This window comes from Marmota flaviventris, chromosome X (assembly GCF_047511675.1).
Source record: "Marmota flaviventris isolate mMarFla1 chromosome X, mMarFla1.hap1, whole genome shotgun sequence".
NCBI lineage: Eukaryota > Metazoa > Chordata > Mammalia > Rodentia > Sciuridae > Marmota > Marmota flaviventris.
Window position 1 is genome coordinate 73,713,310 of NC_092518.1, and position 23,101 is coordinate 73,736,410.

Here is a 23,101-nt window from a genome sequence, read left to right on the forward strand (position 1 = left end):
GTTAAGCATGTGCTCTACCACTGAGCCACACCCCAGTTTTACACTCATTCTTGAATCTTTGTTTGGTCAAGTTCAATAGAGCCTATCTTAATTGTAACTTCAACAATAAGCAAAGGCTGGCTTCACAAAAATGAACAGAAGAGTGGCATCAGCAAAACTCCCGTGACTAATATAAGGAGGAATGATTTATGCATGCCTGAAATAATTTTAGACATTATCCTGATAAACATGGATAGCAATGACCAGTACATGGAGAATGTATACCCACCATTAGTGCTTCACAGACAATACAACTGTGCATTGGTGAAACAAAAGTCTCCCCTAAACTCTCCCACTTGTGCACTCTTCTTTTGTAATCCTCCTCTAAGAAGCTGGAAATACCAGCTCTAGATTAACCAACAAAAGGGGTGGCATCTTCAAGGGACTTCAAAAGAGGCAACCATTATTGGGGAATGTAGGGAGGGTTCTAAATTGTGCTAGGGGTGGGGAAGGAAGGATGCTTTATTTCCCCTTATTAGCACTTTAGCATAGTTTAAGGATGAGGTAAGTCACTAAGCTATGCTTACTGGTGCTCAGCCCTGCAGAAAGTACAAAGGATGGGAGGGTCTTGAAACCCCTGGGTGAAGGGGACTCTCACAGCAGGAGAGGCAGAGGGTGGAGATGGTGAGAACAATCAATCCTGGAAGAGTGAAGTATCACTGACATTATTCAGAGTTGTCAGTGCCTGGTAGTAACTAAAGGCAAACAGACTTTTATTTATTTTTTTGGTACTGAGGATTGAATGCAAGCGTGCTTAACCACTGAGCCACATCCCCAACCCTTTTTTGTATTTTATTTAGAGACAGGGTCTCACCATTTTGCTAAATTGTTGAGGCTGGCTTTGAACTTGCAATCCTCCTGCCTCAGCCTCCAGAGCCACTGGGATTATATGCATACACCATCATGCCTGGCAAGGCAGTGGCACCCCCTTCTCCACAGGAAATCTTAATTAAGCTTCTCCAGAAATCTTCACCATAATTGATCTTGGGACTATCAGCAAAAGAGTCTCTACAAAAGGGTTCAATGTAGTTAAACTTCCTATTTCCTGTTGCTCTATCTTACTTGGCCACTGGCCAGGTGCTGAATGCCCTTTACTACTTTTTCACAAACATTTTTCCAATAGAGTAGTTTGTAGAAGTGTGTTTGCAAATGCAAAGTGTGATAACAAAACAAAACAAAAAAAAAACAAGGCCTCTGGCCTTGAGCCAGACCTTCACAGAGATGTTTACATTTCTAAGAGAAGAAGTTACTGATTGGGCTCCATGGTAACAGCTGGCAAGGGGAAGAAAGAAAGGGGAGAAGAAGCTCGCCCCTTTTCAGGCACCTTCTCAGGCACTGTCCTTGAAGGGTTAACTTGCCCAGAACAATGAAAGAAAAAGCTGCTTTTTTAAAACAAATTTTTAAATTTATTTTTTATTATTAGTTGTTCAAAACATTACAAAGCTCTTGACATATCATATTTCATACATTTGATTCAAGCAGATTATGAGTAGAATATAACAGACACTAGTATGGCAGTATGTAAAAAAGTGTATGTGTAACCGATGTGAATCTGCATTATGTATACAGGGTAAAAATGGGAGTTCATAATCTGCTTGAAAAAGCTGCTTTTGTGTGAACTTCTGCAGACTGTGAATTTCTGAGCCCCTCCCCTTACAAGCTGGGTATTAAGTTCTGAAACTGCCTGAACTCAGGTTCAGGGGGATTGATTGATTACAGCAAAAGCTTTGCCCTCTGAACCTAGCTATAGCCAAATAAACCTGCTTCCTGTTTCCTATTCGGTGTCCTGCTTTGTCTTTCCCCTGAAACAGGTTTTATTATTGTTTTAAACTTCTTTATAGGCAATGTAACCCCTTAGAGCCTAGATTCTATCTGAACAGCTCCTCCCTTATGCCCTTTTAATGGTGAAAAAGAGTACTGAAAAGTGTGTAGGGGGGTGAGGGTAGGCAGGGGAGAGTTGTTAGAAGTCTTTAAATCCATGTTGAGAAAAGCATCAAGATGTCACCATTTGAATTTAAAATTTTGACAAGTTTTGATGTGATTACACAATCGTATTTGTATGTTGGAAAAAAAAAAAGATGTCACTGTTTTTAGAAGGTAGCACTTTTTGTTCATCTACCCGTAAAAAGCACCTGGCCACTAGAACTTCTAGGCCTCCTCCAAAGCCTTAAATGAGTGAACTGTGACTAGCAAGCTTTTAAGGACTTTAGTTGTTTTCTACAGCAGAAGTTTTTGTTTTGTTTTCATTCCTGTCTTTTTTTTAAAGATTATTTGGGGGCTGGGGATGTGGCTCAAGCAGTAGCGCGCTCGCCTGGCATGCGACCCAGGTTCGATCCTCAGCACCACATACAAACAAAGATGTTGTGCCCGCCAAAAAACTAAAAAATAAATGTTAAAAAATTCTCTCTCTCTCTGTCTCTCACTCTCTCTTTAAAAAAAAAAAAAGATTATTTGGAATTCCTCTTAGTGGTAAATGCTAAAATTTGTGTGTCTTCAAATGTCCATATTCCTAGACTAGCCTTTGTCTTTACCCTAGTCTTGGTACTACTGTTATTTAGTTGTCTTTGCTTTCCTAAATTATCTGACATTATGATCCCTGGATGCCTTTTCTAGTTGACTTCCTGATAAGGTTCTGGAGATGCCACAGTATTTAAACAATAATGCTAATTCCTCCTATCTGCAAACCACTGTTCTCAAAGTACTTCGGCTTCTAGATATTTTTTGTCTCACAGTCATGTGAAGGAAATTGAGCTGCTGTGTTTATATCTGGCAATGAGCTCAACCTACTTCAATGACCCTAGTAAGATTGGAACCATGTATATCCTAGAGGCTGACTCACCTTCATTTACCTTTGAGCTCAGCTCTGTTGAATAAACACAAGAAGCCTAATACTGGAAGTTCTCTCTAAGGCAAATATCCCTAAAAGATCACCCAGGAACTGGGAAATTGGTGTGTTAAAAAGTGGAGGTGAGAGTTTGGTTTCCACACATCCTATTGTTTCCCTCATCTGAAAAACATACCATAGTCAACACCTGCCTTAGAGGAAGATTATAATGGCTGCTGGGAAAGCATAGATAATATTTTTGTTGTTGAGCTCTGGTGTCACCAGATATTCTTATCATGTTGGTGGGATACTCACCATGGCAGATCCCTGAAGATAACTGCATGAGAGCTGTTTGGGGGCCAGGGCACATGGGCAGGCAGGACAGTCATGTGAGCCAACTGGTATATGGTCTGCTTTCCTTCAGGCTGTCTGATGAGGGGTAGGTATTTGAAGCTCACCACTAAGCTCAAAGAGGAAAATGTGCAAGTTGTGAATTCTGCATATCAGATATGATCTCTCTTCCTTCTCTCCTGCTACAGTAATCCGATACAACAGTGATCTGGTACAGAAATACCACCCTTGCTTCTGGATCGATGGGCAGTATCTTTGCTGCTCTCAGACAGCCAAAAATGCCATGGGCTGCCAAATATTGGAGAACAGGAATGGAAGTAAGAGATCTGATCAGTAAAGTTTCTCCTTCTCTTCCCCATCTCTCCCATCCCAGTGCTGGGTATAGAACCAGGGCCTCACACACACTAGGCAAGCACTCTGTCCCCAGTGAGCAATATCCCCAGGTCAATTTCTTCCTCATTTGATAGAGATATGGATATGTAGATAACCACTACACTCCCAAGGGTTCATTGAACCCAAGAACACAGCATAAATTTGTATATTTTGGCCACTGCAAAAGAAAGTTTGGGTGAAGGGATTAGTGATGGCTAAAATCCAAATGGTAATCTTCTCTTTAAGACATGTGACCTGGAACCCATACACTTTTTCTAATTTGCCTAAAGGCTCTGTGTACAACAGCAAAATCTCTGGTGAAATCTGTCCCTTGGCGCTTTCCTAAAATGCATTTCATATCATCACTGGCTTCTTGTTTTACAGGCTTAAAACCTGGGAGTTCTCACCGAAAGACAAAAAAGCCTCTTCCCCCCACACCAGAGGAGGACCAGGTATAGAGGAAATTACATATTGCTACTGCTTAAATGGAAATTTATAGGCAAACACTGAAAATACACCAGTCTTAGAAGTCCCTAGAACTTGGTAGTGTGAACTGGCATTCTTTTTTTTTTTTTTTCCTTTTTGGTACTGGGGACTGAACTCACGGGCACTAGACCACTGAGCCACATCCCTAGCCCTATTTTGTATTTTACTTAGAGACAGGGTCTCTCACTGAGTTGCTTAGAACCTCGCTTTTGCTGAGGCTGGCTTTGAACTCGTGATATTTCTGTCTCAGCTTCCTGAGCCACTGGGATTACAGGCAAGCGCCACTATGCCCCACTTAACTGGTGTTCTTGCTGAGACAGGATTTATACTTCTACTTAAGACTTCCTCTCCAATTAAAAGATAGAGGGCCATAGGTAGTTCTAGGCAACCACTTAATCCAATCATCTATTTAAGCATTTTTAAGTACAATTTATTTTTATTTTTTAATGAAAATAATTTTCAAAAATACAATAAACTTTAAAGAATTTAGCACTGAACACCCCTATATCCAACTTCTAGATTCTACCACTAATATTTTAGTCAATTTTTTAATTCATTCTTTTTATAGATATGTGACAGTAAAGTGTATTTTGACATATTATACATAGAGTATAACTTATTCTAATTAGGATCCCATTCTTGCAGTTGTACAGGATGTGGAGTTTCACTGGTTTTGTATTCATATATGAACACAGGAAAGTCATGTCCAATTCATTCTTTCTTTCTTATTCCCTTCCCCCCTTCCCTTCAATCCCCTTTGTCTAATTAAATGAACTTCCATTCTCCCCCATCCTTGTTGAGGGTTAGCATCCATATATCAGACAGAATATTTGGCATTTGGTTTGGGGGGATGGGATTATTTCACTTAGCATGCTAGCCTCCAGTTCCATCCATTTACTTGAAAATGCCATAATTTCATTCTTCTTTGAGGCTAAGTAATATTCCATTGGGTAAGTATACCACATTTTCTTTATCCATTCATCTGTTGAAGGGCATCTAAGTTGGTTCCATAGTTTGGCTATTGTGAATTCGGCTGCTATAAACATTGGTGTGGCTGCATCACTGTAGTATGCTGATTTTAAATCCTTTGGGTATAAACCGAGAAGTGTGATAACTAGGTCAAATGGTACTTCCATCCCAAGTTTTCTGAGGAATCTCCATACTGCTTTCCAGAGTAGTTGCACCAATTTGCAGTCCCACCAGCAATGTATGAGTGAACCTTTTGCCCCACATTGTCACCAAAATTCATTGACTAATATTTTACTTTAAAACTTTATTTTTTTGTTCCTTCTTAAGATCTAGAAATCTCTTTGTCATATATTATAAGGAGGACAGTTATGCTCATTTTACAAAAAAGGAAACAGAGGTTCAGAGCCACTTAGTAGATCCATGTACTAGTTCAGTGCCAAGTAGGTTCCCTGATGTTGGCTGTACATGTTTTTTTCTGAGAAGCTTTAAAAATACTGATGCCTGAAACCAAGTCCCAGAAATTTTAATATAGTTGGTATGTGTAAAACTGCTTAGGCATTGGGATTATTAAAGACTCCTTAGGTGATCTTCATGTGTACCCAGGTTGAGAAGCCCTACATGGGTGCTTAAAAGTGGTTGTGGAATGAATGCAGAGTAAAGTTTTTATTATGCCTAATTTGGGTTAGAATGGTGTCTCTAGTAAACCAGAGAATTGGGAGAAAAGAGAATGCTTAATTAGCCAACTCCACCCCCTATTTTTTCCTACCTATAAAGATCTTGAAAAAGCCACTGCCCCCTGAGCCAACAGCAGCACCAGTCTCCCCGGGAGAGCTCAAAAAGGTTGTGGCCCTTTATGATTATATGCCAATGAATGCAAATGACCTACAGCTGAGGAAGGGTGATGAGTATTTTATCCTGGAGGAGAGCAACCTACCATGGTGGCGAGCACGAGATAAAAATGGGTGAGTTCATGCCATCCCTTCCTATGTCTGTGCCTGACTTGACCACTGCACATGCATGCAAAGTGCTGTAGCTTAATTCCCTTCAACATCCTCATCAGAGATTGTTCTTCTCACATCAAACTGAATATACTCCCAAGTACTTCCCAATGTACAGCTCCACATGTGGCCTCTGTGTCACCTCTTGGAGTCTCTGTTGTCATACATATAACCAATACCACATGTTCAAAAGCTCCACCCTTTACTGGCCTAACCATGCATCAGATACATGGTCCTTTTTGAGGGAGGGCCATGATCTCTCTCTCTCTCTGTTTCCATTTGAAATTGATCTGAGCTTGGGGGTACAGGCATATAAATCTGTCTAAAGATGGGAAAGTGCTGGATGATCTACCACACTGTCTCCTCTACAGGCAGGAAGGCTACATTCCTAGTAATTACATCACTGAAGCAGAAGACTCCATAGAAATGTATGAGTGAGTATGCTTACATGCCCACGACACAATCTTCCAGAGGTACAAAATAAAGTCTATGCTCCTTTTATACTTTCAACAAATATTTTTATTTCAAGGCACATATTAAAATTAGTTACAGCTGGGTCAAATGGTGCCACCCCAAGATTGTACTGAGTTTTACTGTGACCCCAGTGTTCTCAGCTTATGAATGCTGGAGAGGTTTCCACACTCCCAAATCCAGAAGAATCACACTCAAAGGAGACTTGACAACCTGATTAGAAACACTTGAAAGGATAAAAATGCCAAATTTGTGCTGACATCCTCATCATAGAAGTGGACTGTCCTTGAATGACATAGTCTCGGATCTTGTCCCTGAAAACCCTGCTTCCTTTCTTTGCCCTCTACTTTTCATTTCAGTGCCAATCTGGGCGTTGGAAAGGGATACAATGTACAATCTGCATGATAGGGTCTCCCTAAATAGGGTTTGAATGAATCAATTGCATCATACACATGGATGAATTTGGAGCTCTAATCTCTGAGTCACTAAACATGGCTCAGAGCCACTCAAAAACTCTCTCCCTTCACAGGTGGTATTCCAAACACATGACTCGGAGTCAAGCTGAGCAACTACTAAAGCAAGAGGTAAGTGTGGACCACAAGCTAATGACATTCTCTGTACATAATGAACAAGGATCCTGAATTAAGGGCCTATTCTGCCCATCACCTTCAGATAATACAGAGTCAAGGTGGCCTTCATCTGGGCTCCCAATTACACTTTTCAGTATTAAAAGCAAGGTGGCAAGACTGGGTGCAATGTTTCATGTCTGTAATTCCAGCAACTAAAGATGTTGAGGTAGGAGGATGGCAAGTTTGAGGCTAGTCTCAGCAAGTTAGTGAGACCCTCAGCAACTAAGCAAGGTCCTATCTAAAAATAAAAAGGATTGGGAATGTAGCTCAGTGGCAAAGTTTCCCTGGGTTCAATCATCAGTTACAAAATAACAATAAATAAATAAGCAAACAAGCAATCAAGGAGGTTGAAGCTCAAGCATGGAACTTGACAGTGAAATCACAGGTTGTTCTATTTTCTCTCAGGTTTGGGCAGGTGGGCTCAAGTGTGAGCACCACTCCCTCCTACAGTCAGCTTCATTTTTATTGTTTCAGGGGAAAGAAGGAGGTTTCATTGTCAGAGACTCCAGCAAAGCTGGAAAATATACTGTGTCTGTGTTTGCTAAATCTACAGGGTGAGTGCTATTCCAGGACCCTTGGGATTAAAGATCAGGGTGCCCTCCTAGCAGCTCCTTAATGGTGTGCTTATCCCATTTCTTCTGTCCCCTAAAGTCAAACTCATCTTACTTCACTTTTTGGGTCCTTCCAATCCTTGTGCCCAGTTACTGACTATCCACTTCTTCAGGGACCCTCAAGGGGTGATACGCCATTATGTTGTGTGTTCCACGCCACAGAGCCAGTATTACCTGGCTGAGAAACACCTTTTCAGCACCATTCCTGAGCTCATTAATTACCATCAGCATAATTCTGCCGGTGAGTACCAGTGCAACTGAGAAGGGTATTATAAACACTAGAAGCAATTCAGGACTAAGTGGTGAGAGAAAGAATATACCTCATGGGGCAGTGTGGATTAGGTGTAAAAATAAACCTCTGTGAGATGAGTAGGACTCTAGTCAAGAGGTGGTCACATTTTATATCCAATAGGGGAGGAATTATTTGGTTATTGATGCTTGGTGCTAGACAAGACACAGAAGAGGCTAATGAATAAATAGTCAGCAAGTATACATTAACAATTATTCAAGTTCCTACATGTACTCAGCAAGTTCCTATGTTCTAGAAGAGAACAAAGGAAAATTCATAGTTGAAGTCTTTGTCCTAAAAGAACATACAGATTAGATAATATCAGAATACAGTTTCTAAGTAGTGTAGAAATTATAAATATTGAGAAATTAGTAAGGTATGAATACATGGGAAAAGATTCATTGAGAAGGTAGGATGTGAATTAAGTCTGGCTGGAAGGTGGGAATACATTTAATAAGGGGTGTATTTCAATTAGTATTTTTTCTCCATTGTCCCTGAAAACTCTTTTGTGAGAGGAAAAACTTCCAGAAAAATGTGGGTTCATAGAGATCTTTTAGGATTCAAAATGTACTAGAAGGATGCACATTGGAAGTATGAGGCTTAAAGTGAGGATGTCCAACCCACCTTACCCCCATGGTGAATCAAAAGCATGACCCCTCTGTATCTTTCAGGACTCATATCTAGGCTGAAATATCCAGTGTCTCAGAAAAACAAGAATGCACCTTCCACTGCAGGCCTGGGCTACGGTAACTGCTTATTTATGTAGGGTAGTGGGGCTGGCTAGTTGCAAGACTACCTTTGCAGAGCTTGCCTTAGAGAGCGTCCTTTGAGGTCTGCTGTTCTGCACCAGCTGCCTCAAGGTCAAAAGAGCCAGTTATTTAATGATTTTCTCCCTCTAGTGGTTCATACGGGTACTGCAGAATATAGATCATTCATAAAAGGATTTGAAGTTTAGGGTCTTTTGTCATTTAATTGTGGTAAAATTTTTCAGCATCATTCCTGAGTTTGTTAATTACCATAATACAAATAATAATATAGGGCTTTGGGAATATTTTTAGTCTATTTTCCCTTATGATTAACTTCCACCTAAAATTCCCATACTCCTCTAATAACCCTCTGCCCCTGAGATTTACCTGAGTAAATGTGGATTAGTACTTCTAAGCATTTCCCATTTACTGTTTTTCCTATTTTTACCCTAGTAAGCCTTTATATATGTTGTATGAATTATATATACATGACCCCCATAGAATCACACCAAGACTTTGTTGTTAGGATCATGGGAAATCGATCCAAAGGACCTGACTTTCTTGAAGGAGCTTGGAACTGGACAATTTGGAGTAGTAAAGTATGGGAAATGGAGAGGTCAGTATGATGTGGCCATCAAGATGATCAAAGAAGGCTCCATGTCTGAAGATGAGTTCATTGAAGAAGCCAAAGTCATGATGTGAGTTACAACCTAAATTCAATTGCTGAAGTCTAAGAATTATTAGGAAAACCCACCATGGTACAAGGTGTCTTACAGTGATAGAGATTTGGGATCATGGCCTGAGGTCAACCCATGATTGCTGGGAATCATAACTGCTAAGGTAATCATTTCTCTGCCTTAGATACTGTTTGAGAATAGTGTTGATCATGAGTGTGTATCATCTCAGTAGCATTTCGGGATAGATGTAGAAAGTGAGACTTTCAAAGAAAAGATGATTCTAATTTAGCCTGAGTGATTTTTCAACCCTGGATTTATTTCCTGTTCAATTGCTAGGCTCCAAATCCCTGTGCACCCCATATATTATACACTTCTGGGGTTTGAGTTGGAAAGGAAATAAGTAAACTTGCTATTATGCTACCTTACCTAATTATCTATCCTAGGCCAAACCCTTCCGTCCCCAGCCCCATTATGACTAGTATGCAGAGCCAAAAGGGGAGGACTAGTTCCTTGCCTCTTCTATAGGAATCTTTCCCATGAGAAGCTGGTGCAGTTGTATGGCGTCTGCACCAAACAACGCCCCATCTTCATCATCACTGAGTACATGGCCAATGGCTGCCTCCTGAACTACCTGAGGGAGATGCGCCACCGCTTCCAGACTCAGCAGCTGCTGGAGATGTGCAAAGATGTCTGTGAAGCCATGGAATACCTGGAGTCAAAGCAGTTCCTTCACCGAGACCTGGTGAGACATCAGAAGGATTGGCCCAGGATCAAGGGGTTGGAAGTAGCCATGGAAGATATACTGTGCATTGTTAAGGAGGGTTGCTGGTGCCAGCATTTCAGTTATATCTAGAAAACACTACAAGTTAGGTATGCCTCTACCTAGTGGTTAGCTAGTCTAGAATCTCCAGCCTCAACTCCATGAGGCTGGCTATGGTGAGAGCTAGGCAGCCACTCACCCCAGCTTCTTGCCATGTAAGAGGAAGTGGTCATTGGCCAATGAGGAAGTCCTTCTTTGGCCATTCTAGACTTGTAGCAGAAGGGCAATCCTGTGCTTCCCAATTGGACTGCTCCTGGCATGGAATCACCATTTACTTAGAGGGGAGTTAAAAACTGGGGGCTCATGGCTGCATTTGCCCACATGGTGTTTTAAAATTGTCTTAGAATAGTTAGTAAAAACTTTAATATAAACATATCATATTAAAAAATTGGACTCCAAGTGCAATGGCACATGCCTATAATTCTGGAGACTTGGGAGGCTAAGGCAGGAGGATTGCAAACTCAAGGACAGCCTGGGCAAGTTAGTGAGACCCTGTCTCAAAAAAAAAAAAAATTAAAAGGGCTGGGAATGTATCTCAGTGGTAAAGTGCCCCTGGCTTCAATACTCAGTACTTCAAAAACAAAATAACAAAGAAATTGGGCTGGGGATGTGGCTCAAGCGGTAGCGTGCTCGCCTGGCATGTGCGCAGTGCTGGGTTCGATCCTCAGCACCACATACAAATAAAGATGTTGTGTCTGCCGAAAAAACTAAAGAAAAATAAATATTAAATTATCTCTCTCTCTCTCTCTCTTTTTAAAAAAAGAAAAAAAAAAACAGAAATAAAAAAATAAAACCAGGAATTTCCAGCTTCTTTTGGAAATCTAGGTCATTTTGAAATACTGGGCCCGCATTCTCACAGACAATTGGATAACATTCATTGATAACACTGAGTCAGTTGGAGCTGAGCAGCTGCCTCCTTTAGATCAGGCTATCTATTTCCTGCAATCTCCACTTACCCTACTTTACTCTTCCTGCCTGGTTCCTAGAGACATCAGAGTTGTGTCCCTATTTCTTTCAGCCAGGACAGAATTTAAATAATACTATTTCTATTGGCAGCAAGGCAGAAAGCAAAATTACCTCCTGATCTCCCTTAATTCTCTTAGCATTTCAACAAAGGAAGCAGTGTTGTGGAATTTCTCTTGTGAATTAAATCATGCTATATGTTCTCAGTACTTTATTTAGGACTGAATACTAGGTCACTTTCCATGCAGTAGAAATGCATCAGATTTTCACATTGGCAGCAACCGACTTTTATTAGATGGGAAGGTGTCTTTGGTGGAAGGGGATGAAGTATTTCTGGCTTCATTTCACTGATAGGCAGAAGCTTATCTTTAACCTGTGTCTTTAACTTGTGTGTCAGAGACAGGATCTCACTGGTATCTGTTGTTGTACTACAGGCAGCTCGAAACTGTTTGGTAAATGATCAAGGAGTTGTAAAAGTATCTGACTTTGGCCTGTCCAGGTAAGTATGCCTTTTTCATCTTTCCCTTTAAAAGTTAAAGTTGCATACTACAAACATGGCAAGGTGTTTTTTTTTCAGTTTGTTCTTTTTAGTTATATGTAACAGCAGAATATATTTTGGCAGATTATACATACATAGAGTATAACTTATTCTATTTAGGATCCCACTCTTGTGGTTGTACATGATGTGGAGTTACCCTGGTTGGTACAGTTTTAATTTCCTCTTCCTTTTCTGTTCTCATTGTGTGTTTTTCTACCATCTTTCTATTCCTTTTCTTCCTCTGAATTCTTTAGGTCACTTCTTTCATCCTTTTGCTTTATTATTACATTCTTCTCTCCTTTTCCCCTTTACCTCTCATCCCTTTTTTTAAAACTATATTTCCTCACTGGGGAATTATATTGGACAAATCATATTGTGGGCATGTACAAATATGTAACAACAAACTCCACCATTATGTAGAATTATAATGCACCAATAAAAATATGGAAACACTTAACTTGACCTGTTAATTCTGTTGACCTTCCTCCATCTCTCCTTCTTAATTAGTCTAATCTCCACTGGCAACAGTAGAAGGAAGGGAAGAAGAATAGAGAAATGAAAAGGAGATAGAGAAAAGAAAAGGAGTACCTATTAGATCTTCTTTTACCTCATTCTTCCTATAACCAGACTGTCAATGAGGAAAGCTGAATCAGTAATGAAAACAGGAATTTTGTTAAATGTAACATTTGTAAAAGACATTGGCTAACCCACAGAGACTTTTCAGAAAGCCTGTAAGTGTGTATTTGTGCAGCTCTTGTGATTGTACCAAGAAGACTTAAGCAAATATCAACTTCTCTAAATCCTAACAGTAACATGTCTTGAATCCCTTACAGATATGTCCTGGATGATGAGTACACCAGCTCAGTAGGCTCTAAATTTCCAGTCCGGTGGTCTCCACCAGAAGTCCTTATGTATAGCAAGTTCAGCAGCAAATCTGACATTTGGGCTTTTGGTAAGTAGATAAGATTGTACAGATTATACAGCTCAAAGGAAGAGGAATGCAATGGGTAAATTCAACTTTGCAAACTTCACAGAAAGACTGTTCTTGCTTTCATTAATCTAATCCTTAGAGAGGGCTTACTATGTGTCAGAAACCTCAGGGGTTTCTGAGGACACAAACAGTCAACTGGACATGATCCCTGCCTTCTTAGAACTTACAATATATTGAGGGAAACAAACAATTCATTCAGTATTCAACAGCTTCTGAATACTGATTATGTACTAGGCATTCTGCCAGACCCTATAACTACAAAGACAAATAAGATGCTGCCTCTCTTCTAGAGTAGCTAATGGTCCAGTAAAACTCCAACAGCCATCCAGTGTAGTCAGTACTATTGCAGAAGTTTGGACAAAATGTAAAAAGCACAGAGGGGGAACAAGCTGATTCTAGTCTTTGAGATTGATCTTGGAACCTATTCTAGGTAGACTAGTACACGTACTCTTCCCAAAAGACTGAAAACTGTTTTAATACTGTTTTTATTATCTTCTAGGGGTTTTAATGTGGGAAATTTACTCCCTTGGGAAAATGCCATATGAGAGATTTAATAACAGTGAGACCGCTGAACATATTGCCAAAGGCCTACGTCTCTATAGGCCTCATCTGGCTTCAGAGAGGGTATATACCATTATGTACAGTTGCTGGCATGAGGTAAGTATTTTACTGTGACCTTTTAAATTATTTCCTTGAACTGAGTTTCTCATTTAGCTGGCCAGTCTCCACTTTCCATGGCTGTATGGAAGCTGGGCACAGACTGATAACTGCACACATTTCCTGACCCTGTCCTGCACTCAAATCCTCTGTTGACCAGAGACTTCCCCAGGCCCACCCCAATTCTCACTACAGTATCATTAGCAGACCACAATGCCAACTCAGCTTTAGTGGGAGGGGCTGTTGTATGGTCATGTCATCTAGCCTACCACAGCCAGTCAAAGACACTCAGGTAAGTGTGTGGGCATTGCAAAAGAAAAGTCATTGAGGTTTGTGTTCATTTGCTAGGAGTCATTGGCGCTACCACTGAGCCACAACCCCAGCCCCCCAAAATGTTTTTATAACCCTAAGACTTAGAAGGGACCACAAATAGGTAGTTATTGTTTATTTGTATGTATGTGTGGGAGGACAGTTACTGGGCTTGAACCAAGAGGCACTCTACCCCTGGGGTATATTCCCCAGTCTTTTTAAAAATTTTGAGATAAAGTCTGGTTAAATTGCTAAGGCTGGCCTCAGTTCTCCTGCCTCAGCCTCCAGAGTCACTGAGATTATAGGCATGTGACACCTCTCTGTTTTTGCTTTTTAATATGTTATACTGTGGAGTTTGGGGGAAGGTGTGTTATTGTGGACATAAGAAGCCTGTCCTGCTATTACAAAAATGCTTTTCTGATCTCATCTTGGATTTTTTCTTAGGTGCTTTTTTCACTTTTCAGTACAAAACCTTAATTTGACAACATAAATCTTTAGTAGGAAGTAAGTGCTCAGCTCTTAGTTCTGCCCCACTAGAAATAGAAATATAGTATCCAGTAAACACTGATGTGAATATGGAGTCCTCTTGATGAGATGAAAATTAGGATCAGAACATTGGTTCCTTTCCTTTGGGACAAATGACAGAGATCATAAAGAAAGTATAGAGAAATGGAGAATCCCTTGGAGTAATTCCCCTTTTTTCCTGTATAATGAAGGATTGGGGTAATGGGCTATGATTCCTTCTAACTAGGACATCCTTACTCTGCTAGCTAAAAAATATTTCAGATGGCACTTTCTCAATAGCTTATTTAAAGTAGTGGTCAAAAACCAGGGTGCACAGTGCTGGGGTTGTAGCTCAGTGGTAGCATGCTCACCTAGCACGTGTGGGGTGCTGGGTTCGATCCACAGCACCACATAAAAATAAAATAAAGGTATTGTGTCCAAGTACAACTAAAACCAAAATATTTTAAAAAACAACAAACAAAACAGGGTGCACACCAGAATCCCTGGGGAACTTTTCAAAATGTAAGTTATTAAGGCTCTTACCCAGAAATTCTGATTAGGTAATATCTGAAATGAATTCAGGAATATTTTTAAACTTCCCTAGAAATTCTTATATTTTGCTCATTTTGAAAACCACTGATTCAAAGGACTACAAAACTGATGACCTTTTGGTTTTGTCAGATTGAGACTATTCTGGCATAAATGTTCCCTGAATCACTAAATACATCAGAGGCTTATGGACCATGGCTGTCAAAAAGAACCTTAGCTTGGAAGCCAGACTAACAAAAGATCCCAGGTGGTTCAGATTCTCTGCCCAGAGATATAGACTGTGGCTCTGAAATATTAAGCCCTTTGTTCATTTTGGCTTTGAAATGACAGAAACAGTGTTTGAAACCAAACTAAACATTACCACATTTTGTAGGATTTCTGTTCTGCCAGCAACTTAAATGTATTTGGTAGCCATTTTCATTTGAAGCTACAAAATAAAAAATGCATTGTAATTATGTAAAGAACTTCCCCTCAATTTTAATCAATGTTTTTCAGTTTAACTTGTAAATTGTTTTTATCACATTAAATAACCTGAGTTACTAAAGATGAAAAGTGCACAAGCACTTTTGGAGAGCCTGCTACTTCTTTTCCATTTTTTGGCAATCAACAGGGTATGTTGCTGGATATACAATATATACTTAATAAACATTTGCTGTTTACTATTGAATTTCCCTTAGACTCCAGTCACTGTAACACTTTACTTTTTTCTGTTTTTAGAAAGCAGATGAACGTCCCACTTTCAAAAATCTCCTGAGCAACATTCTAGATGTTATGGATGAAGAATCTTGAGCTGGCCCATAAGCTTCTTAGTTCTACTCCTCTGTTCCACAAGCCCCAAATTCATTTTCTCTGAAGAAATTCCAGGCTTGCAGGCTCTAGAGCCTTTATGCTACCACTGAATACACAAAGGCTCTTCTACATCTAGAAATATAACATCTCTTCTTCAATTTCCCTGGAATTGAGCTTCTTAGTAAAGGCCAAGGAGTTTCTGTGCCTGGAATTAACCCTCCCTCCCCACGAACCCCACGAAGAGAGGAAATTTCCCAAGACTATTAAGACAGACTGAATTTGGGAAGGAAGTTTGGGGAGGAGGAAGGCATGTAAATAACCTTGCAAGGGGTCCAACAGCTCTCTGGTAGGCATTAGAGCTTGGGGTGGGGCAGAATTTGGCAAAATGAAATGGTGTCATAAAAGTGGAGGGGTGTTTGGATAAAATAAAATTACTGGAAAGAGTGAAGGTCTTTCAATCGTGCAGCCTCCCTAAAGCTCTCTATCTCGGTATTGCAAAAATTGCTGTGTGGCATTAGTTTGGCATATTTCTACACTGAGAACTCGATAGGATCCTCCACATTCAACCTCTTTTGCTCTTGTTAAATCCTACCTCGGAACGTGAGATGAATTCACAAATTCACAATGCCTGGCACTCAGAAGGCATGAGGATATCATGTGAATGGATTTAAATTTGGGGACAAACACTGCCAGAGCCTCATTTCCCTATGTCAAGATAGGAAAACCCTCAAATAATTAGAGGTCAGAGATGTAGGATGGCAAACTTACCGGCCAACCGGTCGCAGCCCTGTGCAACGACACAGCAGGGAAAGCGCGGGCCGATTTGGAAGCTGGCAGGGGCGGAGCTGTTGGGCTGGCCCGCTACGGGCCACGTGGTCTGAAAGTAACTTCCTCCCCACCACCCCCCACTCCCTAGACTCTTTTCCCTTTGGAGTAACGTCCTGTCAGCGCCTCGGCGCTCTTGGGTCAGGCTAGGTGCCCCCCGGGAGTTGTGGCTGGGAGGGACCCAGCGGGCGGGGAGAGCGGAGCACGAGCGCTGGGCACCAGAGGCGACAGGGCGGGCTCCAGAGCCAGCCTCGCGCCGACGCAGTGCACTCACGGGGCGGTCCCCGAGGCGGCGGGTTGTGGTTCCGGTTCCGTCGCTGAGACACGTGAAGGTCGGTGAGTTGGTGTGGAGTCCGTCTCCGCACTCGTGGTCGCGCTGGGATGGATTCTTCCTCGTCCTCCTCCGCGGCGGGTTTGGGCGCAGTGGACCCACAGTTGCAGCATTTCATCGAGGTGGAAACTCAGAAGCAGCGCTTTCAGCAGCTGGTGCACCAGATGACTGAACTTTGTTGGGTGAGGATCCTGGGGCTGGGATATGGACACTGCACCCACTTTCCCTCTGCCCTTGTCCCATAGGACTCGCTACTTAGTCGGGGAGAGGGTAGACCCGGTAGCGCTACCCCGCAGAGCCGGAAGAGAGAAGAGTGACTCCACTTCTCAGTGGACAGGCACTCCCTGGACCTTGGCTTTGTTGGTGCAGTGGACTGGGGATCACAGACTTACTCTGGTATCCCACCCAATACTTTGATGCACTTGAGGTTCAGCTACCTAGTACTGATCACCAAAACCGGGCAGAGCCTCCAGTACAGGGATTTTATTTTGGGGAGCCTGAATCCTGGCGAGTCCATGAATCTGATATTCTTGTATTCCTTGGGATTTACCTTGATTACCCAGTTGTTCTAACCCTTCCTGGTGAAAAATGAGTGTCTCTAGCCCGCTGATTACAAAAGTGGCGTAATCTCTTCCAACATACACATTTATTTGCCTTCTTTTGGGGTTGTTGTGTAATACCAAGCCGTTTCGGGTCTGAAGGTTGAGGAATTTGGTCTGCCCTGTGAGGGGACTTTGGCAAAAGGGTGGAAGGCATTTGCAGCTTGAGATCAAAGTGTTCTGGTTGCCAAGGACAGCATACTGCCCTCCCTCGACATACAAACTCACAGAATTTAGAGGCCAAGGATAATATTTATTGAAATTGGAGGGTCTAAGGCTTGTGCATGTAGAAGAGAATCGTGAATAACATTCATTTGAATCCCTTTGAATTATATACAATCATCAGATTCTACAGTTCCTTTCCCATAAACTTAAGGTAGTGCTGGACTATGATCCTTATCAAATGCTTAACTTATTCTGGTCTGCCTTGGACCAGAGTACTTTTTTTTAAATATTTATTGTTTAGTTTTCGGCAGACACAACATCTTTGTATGTGGTGCTGAGGATGGAACCCGGGCCGCACGCATGCTAGGCGAGCGCGCTACCGCTTGAGCCACATCCCCAGCCCAAGGACCAGAGTACTTTGATTCTTTCTTTAAAAAATGATTCATTACATTTGGGCCAGGAGTGGGTGTGGTTAAGGACTCCTTTAAGAATCTGTAAGCTATGGACCTTTCAAAAAGATTTATAATTTTTCATTCCTTGTGACAGGATTCAAGAACCTCTGGCTTAAGTAGACAGGGTTATACATTCTCAGTTCCTGAATTTTCTTTTGACAGGTGTTAGGGTACCTTACTATGATGATTCATCCTTTAATCCTTTATTCTCCAATTAATTTAATAGCATTCAATGCAGATAGTATTAGTTACAAGCAAATTCAGCAAAATATTACTTCATTCATATTTTGTTAATTTTCTTGCCCTGTGATATCTCAGCTCCACCATTTTCTGGCCCTTTAATTTTGGGTAAAGGATTTCTGTACTGCAGTTTCTCTCTTTGTAAAAGGAAGTTTAATAATAGTGTCTATTCCATAGGGTTGTTGTGAGAATTTAATGTAAGTCTGTAGAATGTAAATTGCCAAATTAGAAATATTAACATATTAGATATTGTTTTTAGGTGAAGTTTTTCCTCTAAGCAGTGAAGTTACCCCTACCCCTCTTTTTTTTTCCTGAAAGTTCCCTTTGTGATTCTCTGTCTTATTCTGAGCAGGAGAAGTGCATGGACAAGCCTGGGCCAAAGTTGGACAGTCGGGCTGAGGCCTGTTTTGTGAACTGCGTTGAGCGATTCATTGATACAAGCCAATTCATCTTGAATCGACTGGAACAGACCCAGAAATCCAAGCCAGTCTTCTCAGAAAGTCTTTCTGACTGATCTCAGCATTACCTTTTTGGAAAAAGAAGGTAGTTCAAGAAAAGGAACAGCTGTTGAAGGGATGGTTGAAGAAATGGCTATGGGGAATTGACTGGCTCCCACATTTTGTCCCACTTGGACATCTTGTCATCTGATAATGAACAAAGACCAATTTTCTGGTGTGGGGTTTGAGGGTCATATATGTACTTCGTTATGTTTTTTAATGCTAATCTTGTGAAAATAATTGACAGATGGAAAATTATTATATGCATATTACTGTATGTGGGACTGTGCTTTTCTCAAGGTCCCCTTAACTGCTTCCTATGATTTTGATAGTGGAACTGCTTTCTATAATTTGATGGTGGGACCACACAGGTAAAATCTCTTATTTGTGTGACTTCATTTCACATTTTGGGGGAGATATTTCATAAAGGCAGTAGTGGGAGAATAATAATTTGGCACTTAACTCTGGGTCTTCTTATCTAATATTTGACTATTAGTGCTGGAAAAAAAAAACCCTATGGAGTGTTTATTCAGTTACACTTCAGCTTTCTAGGTTGTCTCCCTTCCCTATGATTATTTAAATATATCGAAAGTATGGTCTCAAGGTAGACCAGGCAATTGAGGATCTAAAGACCTTTAATTATAAAGGAATCTAACCAGTGAACATAATTCTCATTACTAGATAGCATAGAAAGAGGTTAAGTTACCCTGTATATCAGGGTAAAAAAAAATTGCCTAAAAAATTATAAAGATTTATGCTAGTCAAAAACTAACAGCAGTTTCAGGTAGAGGTGCATGCCTGATGTTAATCATTATAGGTTCAATTGACTGCATTCTTTTGATCACTGAAATAAAAGCTTCTACTCTGTGATTAAGAGGCTTTCTATTCTGGTTTTTATCTGTAACTCATAGAAATTTAGTGTGGGCTCATTCCAAGCCTGAAATGTAGTCAGTGTATATTCTAGAGGCCCCTGAACTTTTTGTCAGAAAAGAGAGCATTGAGAGGAAGGGATTCTGTGCTGTCAATTAGGTTCCTAAGTACAATAGAAGAGCTTATATTGACTGGATTCACCTTTTGTTTCACATCCTAGTAGGATGGAGTATAGACCTAAAGTGGAACTACTTGCTGGGAGCCTCTAAGGTAAATCCATGGGCAGATAAACATTTCCAGAAGCTTCAGGTCCCTGTTTAGCTTTTCCCATACAGATATTATAAGGAATTTTTTTTTTTTTACAAATCAAGATGGAAACACGATTCAACAAACTTTTAAGTGCTTCCTCCATGCCAGTCACTGCTTTCAGTGACAGGATTCAGCAGTGCACAAAACAGTCCATATCCTTGAAGAGCTATGGAAGACAGAATACATGCATGAATGTAAATGTAATGAGCACCATGGAGGAAAAAAAAAAAAAAACACTAAGGGTGTTAGAGAATGTTTGAAGGGCATCATTATTTTATGAAAAATGGTCAGAGGTCTCCTTGGAAAGGTGGCATTTCAGGAGAGTCCTTAAAGAACTAAGAGACCAAGCATTGTGGGTATCTGAGAGAACATTTCAGGCAGAGGTAACAGTAAGTCCACAGGCCCAAAGGTCAGAGCTGTATGGCATGAGGCCATTTACAAGAACAATCAAAAGGTCAATAGGACTAGAGTAAAGTAAGGAGAAAGGTAAAAAGTTTGGAGAAAAAATAACGAGATGGTTTGGGACTGGATGAGTAGTATGTATTGATCATGTAGGGCCTTGGAGGTCATTGTAAGTACTTTGGGCTTTACTAGGCAAGATAGCCATTTGAGAGATTTTAGCAGATGAGTGATATAGTATAATATAAATTTTTTAAGATGGTCTGGCTACTGTTTGGAGAGCATGGACATTGTGAAGTAGTAGTATTAATAAGAATAATGACATTTCGAAGTGCAGGAGAAATCAAGCATTTAGAATAGGTGTCTGACATATACTTTGTATCTGTATGCCATGTCGATTTTTTTCCCATGCAATTCTAATGTGTTCATATAAAACCTCAAGTGATATAGGGGGTTCTTTAGTCTTTTCCTTATTCTTCCTTATTAATATATTATTTATTTTATTATATCATTATTCTTTTTTATTCTTCATTTAGTATTAAAGTATTCTAATTACATGTATACACAACTTAAAATGTGTTTACATTATTATTGCTTGCTCAGCTAATATAATGCAAAAGAAGTTTTGTTTGATTCATGCAACATATGTGAGCACCAAGTTTGTGTTCATTACTAGGCACAAGACAACGAGGAAGAAAAGGTATAACATTTGCCCCCTGTCCTCAAGGACATCAATATATGAAAGCAACAACTTGGGCTTTTGTTTGTTTTGTGAATGTCAGAAACTCATTTTCAGAATCTTGATAGAAAGATGGTATTGTCAGCTCTGATATTCAAAGCTTTCATTTCACATATTCAAGGTAGAAAATTTAACACTTAATAATAAAACTAAAAGATTGGGTTAGCAGACCCTTCTTCTGAAACAAAATCTTACTTAGAATCCTAATATAGAAAATATAAAAGCCAAGCTGTTCTGGTAGGAGGGTATCTATCTGGAAGCCTGCTTGCTTTTGTCTCCTCATCTACCTGTGCCCCTAGTAGTGCCTAATGTACTGTATTCAAGCCTCTAGGGATGTATCAAACATACCGTGAAAACTGGAACTTGTCTATTTCTAAAATCCATGAACATTAAGGATAACAGATTCAAGGAAATCAGGCAAGAACTTCATATTTATTATTGATAACAAATCTCCCTAAGGAATTTGAATTCTATAAAATGTAACAACTCAGTAAACCCCATGTAAAATAGCTTTTACACGGAACAATGAAAAGCAATGTTCCTTTCATTTTAAAAATCAATTTTCTCTCATATTAATGCTGTAAAAAATCTTAGCCTAGGGAGTTTAATTCCAAAGATCACCCAATAGCATACTTGTCTTAAAACTTCATAGTCTCCTTCAGCCTTCTTTATTTATTTAATTTATTTCAGTGTTGAGAATCAAGCCCAGAGCCTCACACATGCTAGCCAAGTGCCCCACCACTGAACTACATCCCTAGCTTAGCATTATTTTTGTTGGCATATTCTGTAAAGAAAGGTATCTGGCATCCTGTATCTGAATTCAGAATCACAAGATACATTTAAGTTATGTAGAGAATCAGATGTAACTGCGTTACTATTACTGTCCTTGATGGAGTCTGCCTGCAAACAGGATATTCTGTCAAGGTATAGATAGGTAACAGCGGACATGCTTGAAAACGAGGTGTCTGCTGTCCTTGGGAGGACTTGCCTGCAAACGGGATGTTCTGCCAAGTGGGCTAGGAGGACGCTGAGAAAAATTTTATTATCTGTTCTTAACAAAGAGCAGAGCTCAACATACTCCGGGCCGAGAATAGATTAGCCATGAGAAGCGGGTCACTTCTGATTAGAAAGTAAAACTTCTGTATGCTATGTTTAATTAGCTGAAAGACCTGATTTATTGATGTTGGAAGGCTGACTTCTTTGTTCACAAGACTATAAAAAGATTGCTTGTACACAATAAAGGACTTTTTTTCCTGCTGCTGCTTTGCTTGCTCTGCTTCTTCTTTCTTTTCCCATGCTGACCTGCAAGTGAATTACTGCAACATTTGGCGTAGTCGGCAGGATCCAGCACCGAAAGGGTAAGCACCCCGGGTTAAGAAAACGAAAGGGGGACTTTCGGGATTAACAAAATATCGAAAGGTATCGCCCCAGGTTGAAAGAAACTTTAGGGGGACTTTCAGAACTAACAAATATCGAAAGGTATCGCCCCAGGTTGAAAGAGACTTTAGGGGGACTTTCAGAACTAACATGGGAAACTCCCAGTCCTTAAAGGAACAATATGTGGAGTTACTACAAGGATTATTATATTCCATAGGTGTGAAAATATCTCATAAGAGACTCAAGGAGTTATTTAAAATTGTAGAATGTCTTTGTCACTGGTTCCAGTATCAAACTAAAGTCCAGTTAAATTTAGGAGAATAAAAATTGGTTCAAAAAGAGCTCCGTAAGCAACATCAGGCTGGGAATATTATTTCTTTTAAGATTTGGACATTGTGTAGCGCTATTACTCAAGCATTACAATTATTAGAAAGCAATAATAAAAAGGGCTCTCTTTGTGAAAGACAAGTTAATACATCAGAATCTGATAATAAGGTTAACAAAACGGAGCCCAAAAAAGATATTTGTGATACTATAGATGACTCTCCTAAATCAGATCTGGGCGATGAGAAAGATTCAAAAAGTTCAGATAGTGACTCCAGTATGAAAATTATGGAGGCCTTTGTGGATAAAATAAAATTTAAAAAAAAAAAAAAAACAAAGGTCCTCTCTTAAACCTACTACTCCTTCTAATGCTTCTCTCTTTCCAATGACAG

At 40.2% G+C, this 23,101-nt stretch overlaps 2 protein-coding genes across 2 annotated transcripts in view; both read left to right on the top strand.

Annotated features, from left to right (window-relative positions):
* Positions 1 to 16,026, top strand: part of Btk (Bruton tyrosine kinase) — a 32,358-nt gene extending 16,332 nt beyond the window's left edge. The window contains exons 6-19 of the mRNA XM_027934527.3: positions 3,403 to 3,531; positions 3,971 to 4,038; positions 5,816 to 6,003; positions 6,411 to 6,473; positions 7,040 to 7,094; positions 7,614 to 7,693; positions 7,864 to 7,991; positions 8,711 to 8,785; positions 9,312 to 9,483; positions 9,988 to 10,204; positions 11,680 to 11,744; positions 12,617 to 12,735; positions 13,274 to 13,431; positions 15,511 to 16,026. Of these exons, the coding sequence (XP_027790328.1) occupies positions 3,403 to 3,531; positions 3,971 to 4,038; positions 5,816 to 6,003; positions 6,411 to 6,473; positions 7,040 to 7,094; positions 7,614 to 7,693; positions 7,864 to 7,991; positions 8,711 to 8,785; positions 9,312 to 9,483; positions 9,988 to 10,204; positions 11,680 to 11,744; positions 12,617 to 12,735; positions 13,274 to 13,431; positions 15,511 to 15,582 (1,589 nt within the window). The 3' untranslated portion in view covers positions 15,583 to 16,026. The remainder of the gene's footprint in view (positions 1 to 3,402; positions 3,532 to 3,970; positions 4,039 to 5,815; positions 6,004 to 6,410; positions 6,474 to 7,039; positions 7,095 to 7,613; positions 7,694 to 7,863; positions 7,992 to 8,710; positions 8,786 to 9,311; positions 9,484 to 9,987; positions 10,205 to 11,679; positions 11,745 to 12,616; positions 12,736 to 13,273; positions 13,432 to 15,510) is intronic.
* A 615-nt stretch (positions 16,027 to 16,641) lies between these two features.
* Timm8a (translocase of inner mitochondrial membrane 8A) lies at positions 16,642 to 22,266 on the top strand. Its single transcript, XM_027934533.2, has 2 exons — positions 16,642 to 16,920; positions 18,547 to 22,266. Exons 1-2 carry the CDS (start codon positions 16,789 to 16,791, stop codon positions 18,706 to 18,708), a joined length of 294 nt encoding a protein of 97 aa, XP_027790334.1. The 5' UTR covers positions 16,642 to 16,788; the 3' UTR covers positions 18,709 to 22,266.
* The last annotated feature ends 835 nt before the right edge of the window (positions 22,267 to 23,101 follow it).

Coding starts and splice junctions, on each gene's coding strand:
- Timm8a (XM_027934533.2), top strand. CDS start 16,789: ATGGATTCTTCCTCGTCCTCCTCCGCGGCGGGTTTGGGCGCAGTGGAC. Junction 16,921..18,546: donor AGATGACTGAACTTTGTTGG/GTGAGGATCCTG, acceptor TATTCTGAGCAG/GAGAAGTGCATGGACAAGCC.